Source organism: Aulonocara stuartgranti (genome assembly GCF_965226115.1).
Source record: "Aulonocara stuartgranti genome assembly, chromosome: 1".
NCBI lineage: Eukaryota > Metazoa > Chordata > Actinopteri > Cichliformes > Cichlidae > Aulonocara > Aulonocara stuartgranti.
The window spans coordinates 15,984,666-16,002,077 of record NC_138939.1 but is presented as its reverse complement, the minus strand read 5'-3'; the positions used below and the strand labels follow the sequence as shown (position 1 = coordinate 16,002,077).

The window sequence follows — 17,412 nt, the reverse complement described above, 5'->3', positions numbered from 1 at the left end:
CATCCTGCCATGCGATTACATTTGTTCCTGACCACCGAGAACACTCATGTTAACTTTTATCGAGTGGAAAAAAAGTTAGCTTGTTTATATTATGCTAACATAGCTGTGTCGCTAGCGGTCATGTAGCACATCATTATATACCAGCTAGCCAAACTTCAGTAACCCTACAAACGTCACTGCTGTTTGGTTTTCTGTCTTCATTTATGTTGGAAGTGATAACAGAGCTGTACGTTTTAATTTGTTTCCAAAACCCCGCAGTCAGGACATGCTATATTGTATTTAGATAGAAGCTAGCGAGCTAACTTCCTGCTAACTTCTAACTCCGTTAAATGTCATAAATTCCGTTTTCATGGATGCCTGGATGTTAAACTCAATTGTTACACCTGGTAGAGAAGAACGCTGATCATTTTATTAAAGATGAAAAACTTTAGAGAGTTTTTCAACTCTCAGTAATGCCATAGTGATCGTTTGATATATGGACCTGCAGCGGAGTTTAGACCCAGACACGGCTAGTGACGTCACACTTAACAACCGGATTGCATTTTATATCACTGAAGAAATCAACAAACTGTACTTATATTGACTAATATTTTACACAGCAAGTGAAACAATCAGCTGAATGTGTTCAGCGTCACAGCAATGCATAGTTATATTTCTGAGCAGTTGGCACTTCATATACGTATCCGATCTGATTTGATAAAATTCACCAATTGCGTCATCATCTGCACCTGCTAACTACTCGTTAACACAAATATCTGTTCAGTCATTTACATGGTAGCAACTCAATACATGTAGGAAGATTTAAGAAGACCAGCTGAAGCTCAAACTGAGGCATGAGAAAGAAAGGTGGTGTAAGTGATTTTGAACACGGTGTGGGTGTTGGTGCCAGACAAGCTGGTTGCTCAGGTTTAAAGAAAATGGTCAGAAAAAGAGAAAACATCCAGTGAGCAGCAGTTCTCTGTGTGTAAATGCCTTGTCGATGTCAGAGGTCAGGGAGAAAGGCCAGACTACTGTCGTGTCCAAATTCATGGGCTGCATTCTCCTGAGGCCGCATTTGTAGACCGATTACGTCACAGCGACGCGCCGAAGGCTGTCCAAATTCGTAGACCCCTCCGAATGCAGCCGACAAATGCGTGCTCCTTTTTCCGAATTTGAAGGATGGGTCGGGTGTGTCCTTCGTGGCCCACCATATCCCAGAATTCATAGCGCGGCCCAGCCAAGCTCCAGTTTCCGGCTAATGGCGGCCGCTACTAAGTTTTAAAATTACTCATTAATCTTTCTGGGTCACAAAATAAACTTTTAACATATTTTCAGGCGAGAAAGTAGCTGTGTAAACATCAAATATCTGCTCGGTTTATCAAGATATCGCATCTTTGCTAAAGTGCTTCGACGTTTTCGGAGACGTCTGCTACCCACCAGCTCGATAGCTAGCCGGGAGCTCGAGGGTTACTGATGCGGCCGAGAATGGCACAACTCCCGGCACATCATTTTCAGATCACCGCGGACTTTCGCTGCTCGGGTTAAACGTTGTCAGCTGGTGATCAGCTGATCACGGGGCCGGGGTTAAAAGAGAGACGCCAGACATCATTCTCTTCGTGTCAGGAGCTCCGAAACTCTGCCGACGTCAGTCTCCGCCTGATTCAGCAACCGTGAGTGATTATCCCTTCAATCCTTTTTCTCTTCCCGGCTCCGCTCGCTCTCTGTCGGTAACGACCGTTCCGAAGCCACGCTTCGTGCACTGATCGTTACTAGAATAACTGCGTGCCTGCTCCAAACCCACCGCTAGCCTTCGCCGCGCTTGGGTCTAGCCAACACGCCACACGGGCACGCCGAATTACTGTGTGTAACCCGCCCGGCCGTGACAAACGTAATATATAAGTCACTTAGACAACCTAAAAATGTTATTGTTGGGCTTTTTTCAGTGTTTTGTTTGTTCGTGAGTAAATCGGTTTGGCTGAGATTAAAGTTATTAGATTAGATAAAATAAAACTTTATTAATCCCCAGGGTGGGTTCCTCCTTGGTTTTTACACAGCTGACTAAACGTCAAACAGAAAACTGATTAAACAGAAGTGTGAGATGGCCGAGAGTTTACTCCAGTGTCCTGTTATATTTTAGACAGCAAGGAGCAGACGGCTGAGTTTATTCAACTCCACCGAGACAGCGGTGACGCTAATCAGAAGGCTAGACCGTCCAATTTCACGGCCGTTTACTTCCGGCCTACCCGATCTTCTGAGGACCCGGCCCACGTAGACCGCGAAGGCCGGGTCCTCAGGAGAATGCAGCCCATGAATTTGGACACGACCTACTTCAAGCTGTTTGGAGGGCAGCAGTAACTAACAAAACCACTTGTTGCACCTCTGAATGCGGTGAAATGGAAGACGGACATTATGGATGTGCGGCCGACAAATCTGCAACAACTGTGTTATGCTATATTTCCAGCACCTTGTTGATGTTACGAAGAATTGAAGCAGTTCTACAGGCAAAAGGGGCGTCTGACCTGGTACTAGCAGGACATACCTAATAAAGTGAGTGTATCTTTGACTCATTTTCACCAGTCATATCTAGTATAATAGAATATGAGTCAATACATGTTTATATTTCATTGTATGCTATGATGTAGTAAGTTATGCCAGACAGATAAAGAAAAATAATACACATACATAACTTCAGAAAATTACTTCATATGATAACATTGAATTAAGTTCATTGCTGAATTAAGTATTTAGTAATTATTCTTACAAATCCTGTTTTTTTGCATAAATTTCTAATACAGGTTAAATTTTCAGGCAAAAGGCTTCAGTCTGATCAACACGAGCACTATTGTGGACCTGCCATTAAAACTATTGCAATGTTATAGTTTTAATGGCAGGTCCGAGATCAGTCACATTTTGAGAACTAAATGCTCCACCGACTGTTTTGCTTTCATTTGTTTTTACAGGTGAAGCAGTTCATAAATTTCCCCTTGGTTAATGTCTCTTTACTTTGAAGTAATCCTTTGGTTTTCATTACAAATTTTAATCTGTACAGCTATGTTAAAATCCATGTGATTTCCAGACTGCAAACATAAAAAAATAAAAAGTAAGATATACAAGTAACATTTTGAAAAATTTAAAACACGAACAAATGAAGCGCAGAAGAGGGATGGAGTCGTAAAAACAGAGCAGCACAGATGGAAATGTAGAAAAAAAAGAGTGAGATGAATAAAAAAGTAAAGCTGAGGAGATGGAAAACAAGGAGAGTGGGAGAGCATGACTGAAAGCAAAATAAATGAACCGGGAAGTTAAGGTTAGTGAACAATGAAGCAAACACGTATTATTCAACACTGGTAGTTGAATATGTGTGTGTGTGTATATGTGTATATATTTGAGTTCATGTAAATCAATGGCATAAACAAATACACAATAGCCAAAAACTCTGGTTCTTAAGACAGAATGAGTACCACTTCAGGGTTTAATGAGACTACAGGAGACACAGTTGGAGATATATTCACATTTTTCCTAACTTTTATCGTTGTATAATGCTAAGATGCTTGCATTTGCCACTCTTAATTATTTCTCCTCCCCATCTTGACCAGGAAGTGGTCCTTGTCCTTTATATCCCAAAGTCTTATTAGACTCTCCAGGTGCTCCTTTTTCATCATATTGCATTGTGGATAAGAATCTTAACATCCAATTTGACTAAAACAGCGCAAATATATAATTTATTTAACAGATACAAATCAGTATAACAGGTCTGCATTAACACTATGTTCATTTTAGGTGCTTTGAAGGTTTTTGCCAGTGCATTGCACTCTGTCTGTCAGTCTGTTCATACTAAGATGACCTCCAGCTAACCTTGGGCATCAGTAATTACTTCCGTTTATCCAGGCAAAATCAGGACACTGTTAATTCTTTAGTACGCTCTTGGGTTTTGTTGTAGTTGTACATTACTTGTGGCTGATGTGATAGTTAGTATAGATAACTGTTGGCAGCAGTTGTATAGTGTCGTTGTGATGACAATTTTTGCAGTGGTCAAAGCAAATCCACACAGCTTCTTCCTGTGCTTTCTTTGATAATGAGCTATCTGGAGAGCTGGAAGCTGTCTAAATGTAGCAAATAAAAGTAGCAAAAGTGTACAGTCAGAGTCAGCCTGCAATTGCGTGTCACACATTAAACATGTAGCACATATGGCTCGAGTCGCCTCTATTGTTTTGATGCGTTTTAAAGAGCCACACTTGTCTCTGTTCAAAGCCAAGTGTGCTGAAGCGGTGTAAGTGTCAACAGCTAGGGAAGCTATCTAATTCATTCAGCACAGAACTGGTCTTCCAGCCTGCACAGAGACCACATGTGCACATGGCTCTTGAATTAGATCATGGCTGCAAATGTACCTAGAGCAGCATTTCAACTTTCTTTCCATATCTAACTTATGAATTCAGGTTTAATGATGATGTTAACTTGGAGGACATATAAAAAATATGTTATGATGCAAAGAGCAGGGTAACATATGAATCAACATCTTTCTAATAGAATGAGAGCAAAGAGTAAAATGGGTTTTTACACAATTATAATGTGCACAGGACTTCAGTTATCTAATGAATCATGTGTAAAATGTATTTAGTTCTTTTTTATCATTAATAACAGGGAGACTGATCAAAGTGCAGTCAGAAGGAGGATGATTTGTAAATCTTTTATCGTGATCGTGACAGAGGAGATAAAGTTGTGATTAGGGATGGGTATCGTTTAGGTTTTATCCGAAACCGGTGCCAAACCGGTACCGGTGCTTAAAGAATGGAGAACACAAAACTGGTCCAAAAACCTCTCATGTTCAGCTGGTTTTTTGTAAAAAGATAACAATGTTAGCCTTTTCTGCAGCTATAGGGGATTTATGGCATCACTCTTGGCTGGAAGCAGTGCTTAAACAATAGAAAAAAAACACAAACTTTGTCCAAAAACCTCTCATGTTTAACTGTTTTCCACTTTTTCTTTGGTCATTTTAGCCTTTTTGGCCAGGGTGAAGGGAGTATCTGCCATCAAACAAGAAGACAGCAGCATGTAGCTATGATGATGTTTGCTAGTTCACCTTACATGCATTAATGTAATAACGTGGTTAGCCTACTCAACGTAAATTACACACGAACAACATTAAGCTACTCACGCAGAGAAGAACAGCTGCTGCTGCCATCATCATCCGTCATCATTTCTGATACACTGGCAGGGCTAGGGGCCAGGACTCTCCTCTTCGTGTTTTTGGGGGATGTTGCTCCGGGTCCGATAACAGGCAACCCACCCCCAGTAGATGTGCTCGGTGTGAGGTCTCACAGCAAGCTATCAAATACGGCGCATTTCTCGACTTTAAAAAAAAAGACGCTATGCGTCGCCAGGTGTTTCATCGGATTTGAGGTGTTACTTCCTTTGACAGTATCACAGTATCAGCTTAAAGCACTTGTTGCAGGCTGCTGAGTTTGCATATTTTGCTGTGAAGTACAGCCAGACTTTGACCGCTTCGCCTTGGGCATTTTTAATCTGTAGCTCTGCTCTAAAAGAACGTACGTACCTGGCCCCGCCTACTATCCTGGGAAACGTAAAATGATTGGCTAGAATCTAAAGTGTATCACAGCTCAGGAAAAAAAAGCACCGAAATAAAGCACCGAAATGTGCGCTGCTTTTCGGTCTGGTTACTACCGTTTATGTCAGAACCGGTGCCATCAAGGCACCGGATACCGGTACCCATCCCTAGTTGTGATACAGGTATGCAGTGTTTTCCCTTCTCCAAACACAACACTTCTCATTCGTATTAAAGATTTCTATTTTCTCATATCTGTCCAAAGAAAAAACCCTGTTCTAATACTTACTTGTTCTTGAAATAATAACAGGTTACACACTCACTGATTCTAGTAGGGTTGTCAAAAAAAAGACGGATACCATTTTATACTAAAAATAAATATTTGATAGATACTCATCCCACAGTATCATGCAGCAGTATTGATACCAGCAATGCAAACCTACAAGCACACAGCTCCTCCTGTCACAAGTAGCTGAGGTAGTTGAAATTCACTACACCAAATTTTCAGGAGGTCAGTAGAGCTCCCATTTCAACAACAGAGAAACGGCTATCATAAATATTAGCCTGGATGGTGCACACATTAACATTAGCAATTACCTGATAACCACATAAGCTGCTTGTTATCATTAAGATAACAGCTAGTGGCTATGGCTAATAATAAAGCAGTGATGTTAATGCTGCAGCTAGGTAGCAAATGTTATCATTCCTGCCCGTCTATGACGTTAATAGAGAATGTTAATTTAATAGCATAACACAGTTATGTGTTAAAATAACACTGTTATTCTTAGCCCCCAAGTGAGGCAGAGAAAAATCTACCAGCAACTACACAGAAATAGTGGCAACTTATCATACCAATTCTTTTATAATCAGTAATATAAATATTATCCCAACTCACCAGAAACACAGCACTACCACACAAAAAAAAACCCCACCAACTACCTTTACCTGATACTAACTTATAAGTAAGTCTTTCAAAAAAAGTTTTACTTTCCTTACTATCTCACATTAGGCACAGTAAGCTAGAATTCACATAGCTGAAATGAATACCAGTGGGAAAGGATTCACCAGTGGGACAGGACTGACAGTGATAAAAGGACTTAAAAATACTCAAAACTAGTCAAAACTAATACCTACAGTACTCAAGAATTTTCTTCTCAACTTCTTCTTTCGTATTGTAGCTGCAGCATTTTGTTAACATTTGAAATTTCTATATAAAATAAAGTAAAAATAAATCTATACATCTATCTACCCCTTCTCTACCGTTGCTGACGCACAACTGGGGTTGGTAAGAAGAGGTCACAGATGCCAGGTCAGCCCTTATTCTATATATGAGATTGAAGAATTCCCCGTACGCATGATCCAAGGGCAGTTGGAGGGGTGGCTGCTAGAGAAAGATATATCCTGTGTCTTCTGTGTTCTTCTTTCTGAACAAAGAGAGGGCAGTCAGCTCCTCTTGGCTGCATCCCACTGTCCATGTAGGCAGCCTGATGGGTTCATATCAGCACTAGCTGAGAAGAGGAGAGGGTTTTAGGTCAACTGGCCGATGACTGGCTGTTGTGTGGTGTTAGTTCAGTAAGTATTACACACACACGCAGGTAGGAACAGAGGATTACCGGAGTTGACTCCTTTTCTTTATTTTTCTTTTTTTCTTCTCCAAAACCACAACCAGAACAACATACTCACTAGCGCCCTCTAGCGCTTCTGGTAAATGCATCTACAGAACAAATGCAATAGTATGTGTGGACACAACATCTCCCCCTTTGAACAAGGACTTCTTATGTGAACCTGACTTCATCATTCTGATGTATGTCACCTAATACACTTTTAACATATTTCACATTACTCAGTAACATTCACTTTCCCATGACAAAGTCTTGGGTCCAGCAAGGTGGGTTCCTCATCCTGGTGGGCCTAAGCCTACTATCAGACTCAGAGTTAGATGCTAGATCAGTTCCTGGTTTATGACAGTCCATTGTTGTGTCAGAATCAGTACCTGCGTTCAGCTCTGACAGAGCCGATGAGTGTGAGGCGTTCCAGGTCCGTCCATCATCCAGCAAATAAGTGTTTGGTCCTTTCCTTGTCATGACAGTCCTTGGTTTGGAAAACTTTAACTCACCTTTCTTTACCTTCCACGGCTTCCTAACCCGTACCTTGTCACCAGGCTGAAAGTTGGATGGTTTGGCGTGTCTGCGAGCATCAGTGTATTCTTTCATTTTCATTTGCTTATTCTTAACTCTTTCGCACATGGTATGCCTCTGTCTGAGGAACAGGCATATCCATTACCTGTAACTTTGTTCTCATTCGTCGTCCATGGAGCAGTTCTGAAGGGGAAACTCCAGTTGTTGAATGAGGGGTTGCTCTGTAGTCCATCAGGTAAGTTCTCAGGAACGATTTCCAGGGTTGTCCTTGAATCGAGGCAGTCTGTAGGCAGTCTTTAATGCATCTACTGAATCTCTCAACTTCCCCATTAGCTCTTGGGTAATACACTGAGGATCTCAGGTGTTGGATTCCCCTGCTTTTCAGGAAGTCAGTGAACTCAGCAGAGAGAAATTGAGAGCCATTGTCACTTATCAGTGTCTTTGGATTCCCTTCACGAGAGAAAACTACAGAAAGGAATTGAATGATAGTAGCTGCATCAGCTCGGGGAGCAAAAGCTACTTCAGGCCACTTGCTAAAGTAGTCTACCAATGTGATGGCAAATCTACAGTCAGAAGGGGCTATTTCAAAAGGGCCTATGATGTCCACAGACACCTTTTCCCAAGCAGCAGCTGGTAAAGGAATGGGTTGGAGTGGAGCATCATGGGTGACAGCGGACTTGTCATTCTGTCTGCACGTTGCACAGTTCTTTATCAGTGTCTCTATATGACAATCCATTTTGGGCCACCAGTACATTTCCCTCAGGCGTTGTTTGGTACGGACGATGCCTTGGTGAGTTTCATGAGCTATATCAGTGAGTTTTTTCTGCAACGACTCAGGCACTAGCAATCGATGTGTACCTCTGATGATGCACTCGTTCAAGACCGCAAGTTCATGGCGGATTGGGAAGTACGGCTGTAAGTCAGGATCCAGTGACGTCTTCCTAGCAGGCCAGCCTTTCTGTATCTGCACACGGAGCTTTGTGAACACTGGACAGTCTTTGCACCCTGACTGGAAGTCATCCTCAGACACAGCACTCAGATCAGTGAGGATGGCTGCAACTGACTCCACATCCTCTGCACATGCCATGTCTGTCTCGGAAAGTGGAAGCCTAGAAAGACAATCAGCAACATGGTTCAGTGACCCAGTTCTATATTCCACTTCATAATCAAACTCCAACAGGCGAGCTGACCATCTGGCTATGCGTAGACCAGCTCTGTTATTGCCCTTAGTAGTCAGCAGTGTTGTCAGTGCTTGGTGATCTGTTCGTAGGAGGAATTTTCTGCCCCAGAGCCATGTGCGCCATTTTTCAGCAGCCCAGACGCAAGCTAGAGCTTCCTTCTCAACGATTGAGTATTTCCTCTCTGCATCAGACAAGCTGCAAGATGCAAATGCAACAGTATGTTCTGCATCATTACCGTCAAGTTGAGTCAAAACAGCACCTACACCGTAGTCTGAGGCATCTGTTGAGACTATGGTTGGCTTACTGGGGTCGAACATCACCAGGGCAGGGCTGTGCACGATTAACCGCTTGACTTGATCAAACGCTGCTTGAGCTGCTTCGTTCCAGTGGAATGAACAGTCCTTACGCAGAAGAGCTCTCATAGGTTCAACAACAGTCGCGTAATTTGGCACAAACTTGCTGTACCATGCACTCAAGCCAAGAAATGAGCGCAGGGTTGCAGGATCAGTAGGGGGCGGAGCATGCAGGATGGCAGTGACATGAGAGTCATCTGGCAGCAGACCTTCTGGACCGATCTTTTGACCCAAAAAGTTCAGAGTAGTTTGACGGAGTTGACATTTGTCAACATTGAGTTTCAGTCCTGCATTGTTGATTCTGTGTAACACAGCACGCAAGTTGGCCTCATGTTCAGCTTCTGACGTTCCGTATATGATGACATCATCAAGGTAGCATTGCACCCCTTTCTGGCCGCGTAGGATTTGTGTCATCATCTTTTGGAAGGCTGCAGGTGCTGAACTCAACCCATAGGGAACTCTGCAGTACTGGTACAGTCCTTCATGTGTAATGAAAGCAGTGAGCCCTCTACTCTCTTCATGTAGTTTCAGCTGATGGTAGGCGGATTTAAGATCCAGGGTGGAGAACATGACAGCCCCACGCAGCTCAGACAGTATGTCCTCTATCAGTGGCAAGGGATGACTGTCAGCGACCACCGCTTTGTTAGGTTCTCTCAAATCAACGCACATGCGTATGCCACCAGTCTTCCTTCTAGTGACTACAATCGGGGAGACCCATTCAGATGCATCAATTTTCTCTATGATGCCATGTTCCTCAAGGTTCTTGAGTTCTGCGGAAACAGCATCACGGACTGACAGGGGTAAGCGTCGAAGTTTCTGCTGTATTGGCTTCACTTCAGGTCGCACCTTCACTTTATGTACAAAGTCCTTTGCACATCCGAATGCAACTGGAGACTCACATTCCTGTTTACATTGAGTGGGCAGAGCCGAGGTTTGCTGGAGTGCAGCACAGACCTTGGGACTGTCAAGAACTAATTGTCCCCCTTTTATGTGTAGCTGGAGGGCAGTCACCAAGTCCATTCCCAGTATGGGTGTTCCTGTTCTCACAATGTAGAGATCTGTGGAGGCACTCTTGCCATTGTAAGTAATGTCAGCTCTAAGACACCCTAATACATCCAGTTTCTCTTTTGAATATGTAATAAGCTGAACAGCTGGATTACTTAACTTAACTGAGCCAAAATTTGTGCTGTAAACATGTTCAGGCAGTATGGAAACACCAGACCCTGTGTCTACTAGTAGCTTAACAGTGCATGCCTGTGCAGTATTTGGTACAGTGACTGCAACAGTGCACATCAATTTAGCCGGATCACCACTGACACAATTGTCAACAGTTAAAACACACATTTCAGGAACAGTCACTTCATTAACAAGCTTATGAGAAGATTTACACACTCTCGAAAAATGTCCGATTTTCCCACACGTATTACATTTGCAGTCTTTTGCGGGGCAGGATTTATCATTGGCTTTGTGATCAGCTGAACCACAACGGTAGCACGTCGGAGCTGTATCCGTTTTTTTAGCTGCTTTGTATTTTGGCTTGCGCATCTTCTTTTGTACTTGAACAGCGGCAACAGGCTTTGTTTCACCGACAGCAATGGCCTTTGCATCAGCTATTGCAGCCTCTGTACGCCTAGCAATTTCCAAAGCTCGATCGAGCGTCAAATCCTCCTCCATTAGCAGTCTTTCACGTATACGAGCATTATTTGTCTTCTCTACAAGTTGATCCCGCAACATTTCATTCTCCATAGCCCCGAACTTACATTGTTTCACGAGCTCACGCAGTGCTGCAACGTAGTGATCTGTACTCACCGACAGCTTGGGCTCGTTGCCTGAAACGGTATCTCTCGGCGACAACATTGACTTTAGGATGAAAGTACGTTTCCAAAGCCTTTACGGATCCCTCGTAATCATCCGTAGCGAGTGGTAAGGCGCTGTAGATTCGTTGTCCCTCCGTTCCCAAGCAGTGAATGAGCAGGGCCCTCTTCCACTCCGTAGCAAAGTCATTACCCCCGATCGCCAGCAAGTAGTTATCGAACAACTTTTTCCACGCAGCAAATGGAATTTTCGGTTCGCCCGGGCAATCCAGGAACACAGCCGGGGGTTGCAAAGAGAGCAGAGCCATAACTTAATCACCACTACTCTCGTCGCCACTTGTTGTGTGGTGTTAGTTCAGCAAGTATTACACACACACGCAGGTAGGAACAGAGGATTACCGGAGTTGACTCCTTTTCTTTATTTTTCTTTTTTTCTTCTCCAAAACCACAACCAGAACAACATACTCACTAGCGCCCTCTAGCGCTTCTGGTAAATGCATCTACAGAACAAATGCAATAGTATGTGTGGACACAACACTGGCCTTGTGGAACTCAGAGAACAGCCGGATAATTTAAATCAGCTCTTGTATGTGCAGGCTTAAATATTTCATGTAAAAACATAACTTACTCTCTTTTATAAGCAAAAAATAGGATAGTGGGTGAATTCAGTAGCTGCTAACACCCAGCTGGAGCCAAAGGAAGCCTTACAAGCAGGGCTGAAGCTTTGCCTGTACTGACACACACCAGGGAGAGCCCTAGGGCACAAAAGACTGCTGGCCAGTGGTCTAAATTCAGCAATATGCTGCTTGTCCCCAGAAATGTCTGCACTATTCAGAGGAGTAGAGAAGTGCTAACATCAACAGAAGAACTGAAAGAGAAAAAAGTGACCCTTCATCTCCCAGCTTAGTCACTTGATCTAAATGACACTGGGAATGGACTCCCTGCTGCAACTCACTGCACTTAAGTTCAGAAGCTCTAGGAAAACCCAATATATCACCCTTGCACTGATGTTTTGTGTTGAAGGTTCAAAAAGGAAATACTATTGGCATGTTTGGGTAGTGGTCAGAGAATGTGGGACCCAAATAACTCCAGGGCTAATTATCATCCCTGACAGAGCGACCAGGCTGGCAAAATGTGGCAGCTGCCACAACGGGTCAGCTCACCTGCCAAAGCAGTTATCAGCAGCACAGTGTTTTAATTCTGTTAATAAAGGTGTAGTTCTAAGGTGCAACAAATGGATATATGCTGTCTTCTGTTGAGTCCCATAAGCATGAAGATGTCAGATCTTGAATTTTGGAGCATGCAAAAAAGGTGATAATCAAAGGTGATAACCAAAACTAAGATTTGTATTTCTTGTCTGAAGACATGCACAATGACATCAACGGAAGCTGAAAGCAAAGCTGTCGATTTACCAGTTGAGCTGCGTTCACACCCTCACCTACGGCTACAAGCTCTGGGTAGTGATGAAAGAATGAGATCACAGATAAGAGGCAAACTAGCATTCTCTTAGCGATACGGTGAAGAGCTCAGAGTAGAGGTCCTACTGCTCCATATTGAAAGGAGCCAGTTGAGGTGTTTCAGGCATCTGGCTAGGATGCCTGGAAAAAGGTGTTTAAGGCCTGGGGGCAGACTGGAGAGATTATATCTCTCAGGTGGCTTGGCTTGGAGGAGGTGGCCAGGGAGAGGGAGGTTTAACAACCTAAATCTGGATAAGTGGCAGAAGATGGATGGATGGATGAATGGATACATACAGAACACTTTATGTAAGTAAAGTAAATCTTAACTAGTCGGCTTTGCAGCTGCAGCGTTTAATATACTTTTAGTTTCTTTAGACATTTCATATGTTTAATCATTGTGCTCATTTCAACATGCTCAAGCTCATTTCACTCTTAAATCAGACCTATCTTTTAAAAGAGATTTTGTAAATTAACAGAGTAAAGGCTCTAATACGGCTATGCTGTGAAGTAGTCTCTTGAGCTAGTCTATCTCATGAGATAATCGTACCACAGTTCAATGAGGCCAAGCATAACAAAAGCCCAAACAAATCCCTCTTAGTCACGTCTGGTTGGTGTGGATGTAAAAAACAAGCAACAGGTAGAATAATGAGGTCGCATACACCAACGCTGCAAAAGATCCACTGAAATAATCATACACTAAGTACAGGCAACTACAACTAGCACGTGGCATACACAAATGATAAACGCAGAACAGATAAAGAGGGTGACACTACTGACACAAAATCTTACTTTGAGCCTATAAAAACTTGGATTCTTTTCTTAAATTATTCTCTTTTCTTTGCCCATGGTCATTTTCAGCATAACAGCACACCAAGGATCCTTATGGTAGTATGCTGAGCACAAAAATGAGGCTGCATTTACAGTAAACCTCCACACAACCCAATCACGCTGTACAGTCTATTCCTTGCTTATCCATCCACTAAAAGAAAAAAAGTATTCTATTCAAACACTGACTCATAATACAGCAATGTGATGTATTCAAGGAAAAACCCGATGTTATCCATAACTGCTCCACCAGCCTTAAACACTACTTGGTGCATTCCCAGCTCATCCCTCCTACACACAAGCAGAGCACTATGAATAAGCTTCCTACAGTTTGCCAGCTCTGTCGATGATGTTCTCTCTGCCCTTTTTGCAATAATATTACATTCTTTCCACTCACTAAATAGGGATGCTGCCAATTCATCAGTGGCTTATATATATTCCTGCACATTTTTGTTGATCCACAGGGAACACTTTTAGTTAACCACTATATAGTGCTGTTAAACCTAGTGAGACTTTCTCAGTTTGCATGCTACATTCAAGTTAGCCAAAATAACAGCACTTCAAATTTTGCAGTGAAGTTGTGAAGAAAGAGGATGCTATATTCAGGCCACTGTTTCACTGTTCCATCTGCCTGCATGTCTTTAAGCTACAATTAGGTTTTGGATCTTTGGAACAAGTGGGAGCTGGCAGTCGTTGCTTGATGAAGCCAACAAGACCACATTATCTAAAAAAGGCAGATACAAGATCCTGAGGCCACATGACCTAACACCCCTTTAGCCCTTAACTGAAAAATTGTGACCATAAAAATTATCAACACATATTATAGTTAGGACTCATTCCTTGACCTGATATCACAGGAGAACAGCACTCTTATCAACTGGAGAAAACCTGTTCACCACCTCTTACCAAGAGAGACTCTAGAGTGGAACAAAGTCCAGATGAGCTCAGCAATTTCTAGTTATTAACTCACAACCACATGTACTGGCTAAGAGTCCTTAACCACCAGAGGAGTTGCATTGGGGATCTCCACGTCTGAATACCTGAGGCATCTAAACTAGATGTACTACTGCACTTTCTTACACCTACACACATTTCACTAAACACCTGCCCTATTCGCCAAACTTGCTTCTGTGACTTTGCCCTCTTGTAACTATTTTGAGATGCTGGAGGAGTTCCAGCACGTATCATAAAGGCATAAGTATAAGGTGGAGGTAAGTATAAGGTGGACTTCTATGGAGCAGCTGCACTTTATTCAGATTATGCTGAATTGGGCAATAAGCCAAATTTAATCAATGAAGCTCACTCCTGCAAGTTTTTGAACTCACTTTCAAAAGACAGTAGTCATTAGTAACCTGAAATCTTAGGTGATGAGTTGTTTATACACCATATCTTTGTTTCCTATACACTAAGATAAGATAAGATAAGATAACCTTTATTAGTCCCACACGTGGGAAATTTGTTTTGTCACAGCAGGAAGTGGACAGTGCAAAAGTTATGAATCTAGTAATCTAATATTCAGAAACTAAAATATCTTATACCCCTCGGCGCTGTGCTCCTTTAGGTAGACAGTAATCGGTGTTCCCAACAACTGTAATATTAAAAATGTCTGCTTGGTTTATTTTCTTGTTATTTTACCTGTCTTAAAATTGACAGACAGATTAGAGCTAAGTCTTCTTCTAAATTTTGAAGAAAAGATGGCCAACAAAATATACAACGGTCCAAGTACCAAGTAGATACAGTGGGGCAAAAAAGTATTTAGTCAGCCACCGATTGTGCAAGTTCCCCCACTTAAAATGATGACAGAGGTCAGTAATTTGCACCAGAGGTACACTTCAACTGTGAGAGACAGAATGTGAAAAAAAAATCCATGAATTCACATGGTAGGATTTGTAAAGAATTTATTTGTAAATTAGGGTGGAAAATAAGTATTTAGTCACCTCAAACAAGGAAAATCTCTGGCTCTCACAGACCTGTAACGTCTTCTGTAAGAAGCTTTTCTGTCCCCCACTCGTTACCTGTATGAATGGCACCTGTTTGAACTCATCATCTGTATAAAAGACACCTGTCCACAGCCTCAAACAGTCAGACTCCAAACTCCTCCATGGCCAAGACCAAAGAGCTTTCGAAGGACACCAGGAAAAGTATTGTAGACCTGCACCAGACTGGGAAGAGTGAATCTACAATAGGCAAGCAGCTTGGTGTGAAAAAATCAACTGTGGGAGCAATCATCAGAAAATGGAAGACATACAAGACCACTGATAATCTCCCACGATCTGGGGCTCCACGCAAGATCTCATCCCGTGGGGTCAAAATGATCATGAGAACGGTGAGCAAAGATCCCAGAACCACACGGGGGGACCTGGTGAATGACCTGCAGGGAGCTGGGACCAAAGTAACAAAGGTCACCATCAGTAACACACTACAACGGCAGGGAATCAAATCCCACAGTGCCAGACGTGTACCGCTGCTGAAGCCAGTGCATGTCCAGGCCCGTCTGAAGTTTGCCAGAGAGCACATGGATGATACAGCAGAGGATTGGGAGAATTTCATGTGGTCAGATGAAACCAAAGTAGAACTTTTTGGTATAAACTCAACTCGTCGTGTTTGGAGGAAGAAGAATACTGAGTTGCATCCCAAGAACACCATACCTACTGTGAAGCATGGGGGTGGAAACATCATGCTATGGGGCTGTTTTTCTGCCAAGGGGACAGGACGACTGATCTGTGTTAAGGACAGAATGAATGGGGCCATGTATCGTGAGATTTTGAGCCAAAACCTCCTTCCATCAGTGAGAACTTTAAAGATGAAACGAGGCTGGGTCTTCCAACATGACAATGATCCAAAACACACCGCCCGGGCAACAAAGGAGTGGCTCCGTAAGAAGCATTTGAAAGTCCTGGAGTGGCCTAGCCAGTCTCCAGACCTCAACCCCATAGAAAATCTGTGGCGGGAGTTGAAAGTCCGTGTTGCTCGGCGACAGCCCCAAAACATCACTGCTCTCGAGAAGATCTGCATGGAGGAATGGGCCAAAATACCAGCTACTGTGTGTGCAAACCTGGTAAAGACCTATAGTAAACGTTTGACCTCTGTTATTGCCAACAAAGGTTATGTTACAAAGTATTGAGTTGTATTTTTGTTATTGACCAAATACTTATTTTCCACCCTGATTTACGAATAAATTCTTTACAAATCCTACCATGTGGATTCATGGATTTTTTTTTCACATTCTGTCTCTCACAGTTGAAGTGTACCTCTGGTGCAAATTACTGACCTCTGTCATCATTTTAGGTGGGGGAACTTGCACAATCGGTGGCTGACTAAATACTTTTTTGCCCCACTGTATATGGACATTGCTGATAAATCAGGATGTGGAGGGAGGGAGATTAGGTTGGAAAGAGGGAAGACACTGAGAAAAAAGAGGAACAGGAAACCACATCAGACAGAAAATGAAAGAATGAGTGCTAACCTCATTTTTAAGTTGCCAGGTGAGGGCTGTCCATCATAAACCGATACAATATCAAAGTCTTCCTCCAGCGCCAGAGTGACGAAGGTTAGCTGGATTCGGTTCCTCTCCCCTGTTATTATCAGCCATGTACAGTTGGCGTAGTTGGGATAACCATGGGGGAAACCAGGTGACTCTATGGTGCCATTCAGACCTTGGACTACACCACCACAAGACTCAGCTAGAAGAGAAAGAGATAAGACATGTAAGAAAATGTACATCCTGCATTAAAGTATACATTATACAATAAATATATTTTAAGGATACGATCAGGTTCCATGCATTCTTCAGATTTAGTTTTACACAGAGATTAGAACAGTATGATGAAGAGGGAATATGCAAACAATTCAAACTCCCATGACCAAAGTTAAACGTACATTCTTTTATACATTGTGCCCCACACCCTTTAGAAATATTGTAATGGATAGTATATCTGAAGCAAAAATCGAGCAGAGCTTAAATATGTGCAGTATGCAAAGCCCAGTGTTAACAAGCCCATGTCCTCACACACAACTCAAATATAATGCAGGACATGTCTCACAGCCTCCCTCGACACAGTAGCATATGCCATTCAAAGCTTTCATGCAAAGCACTTGAATA

At 42.6% G+C, this 17,412-nt stretch overlaps 1 protein-coding gene across 1 annotated transcript in view; it reads right to left on the bottom strand.

The window, feature by feature from the left end:
- Window positions 1-17,412, bottom strand: part of LOC309707078 (CUB and sushi domain-containing protein 1-like) — a 451,615-nt gene that overhangs the window by 318,956 nt on the left and 115,247 nt on the right. The window contains exon 2 of the mRNA XM_082534186.1: window positions 16,777-16,993. Coding sequence (XP_082390312.1) covers window positions 16,777-16,993 — 217 coding nt within the window. The remainder of the gene's footprint in view (window positions 1-16,776; window positions 16,994-17,412) is intronic.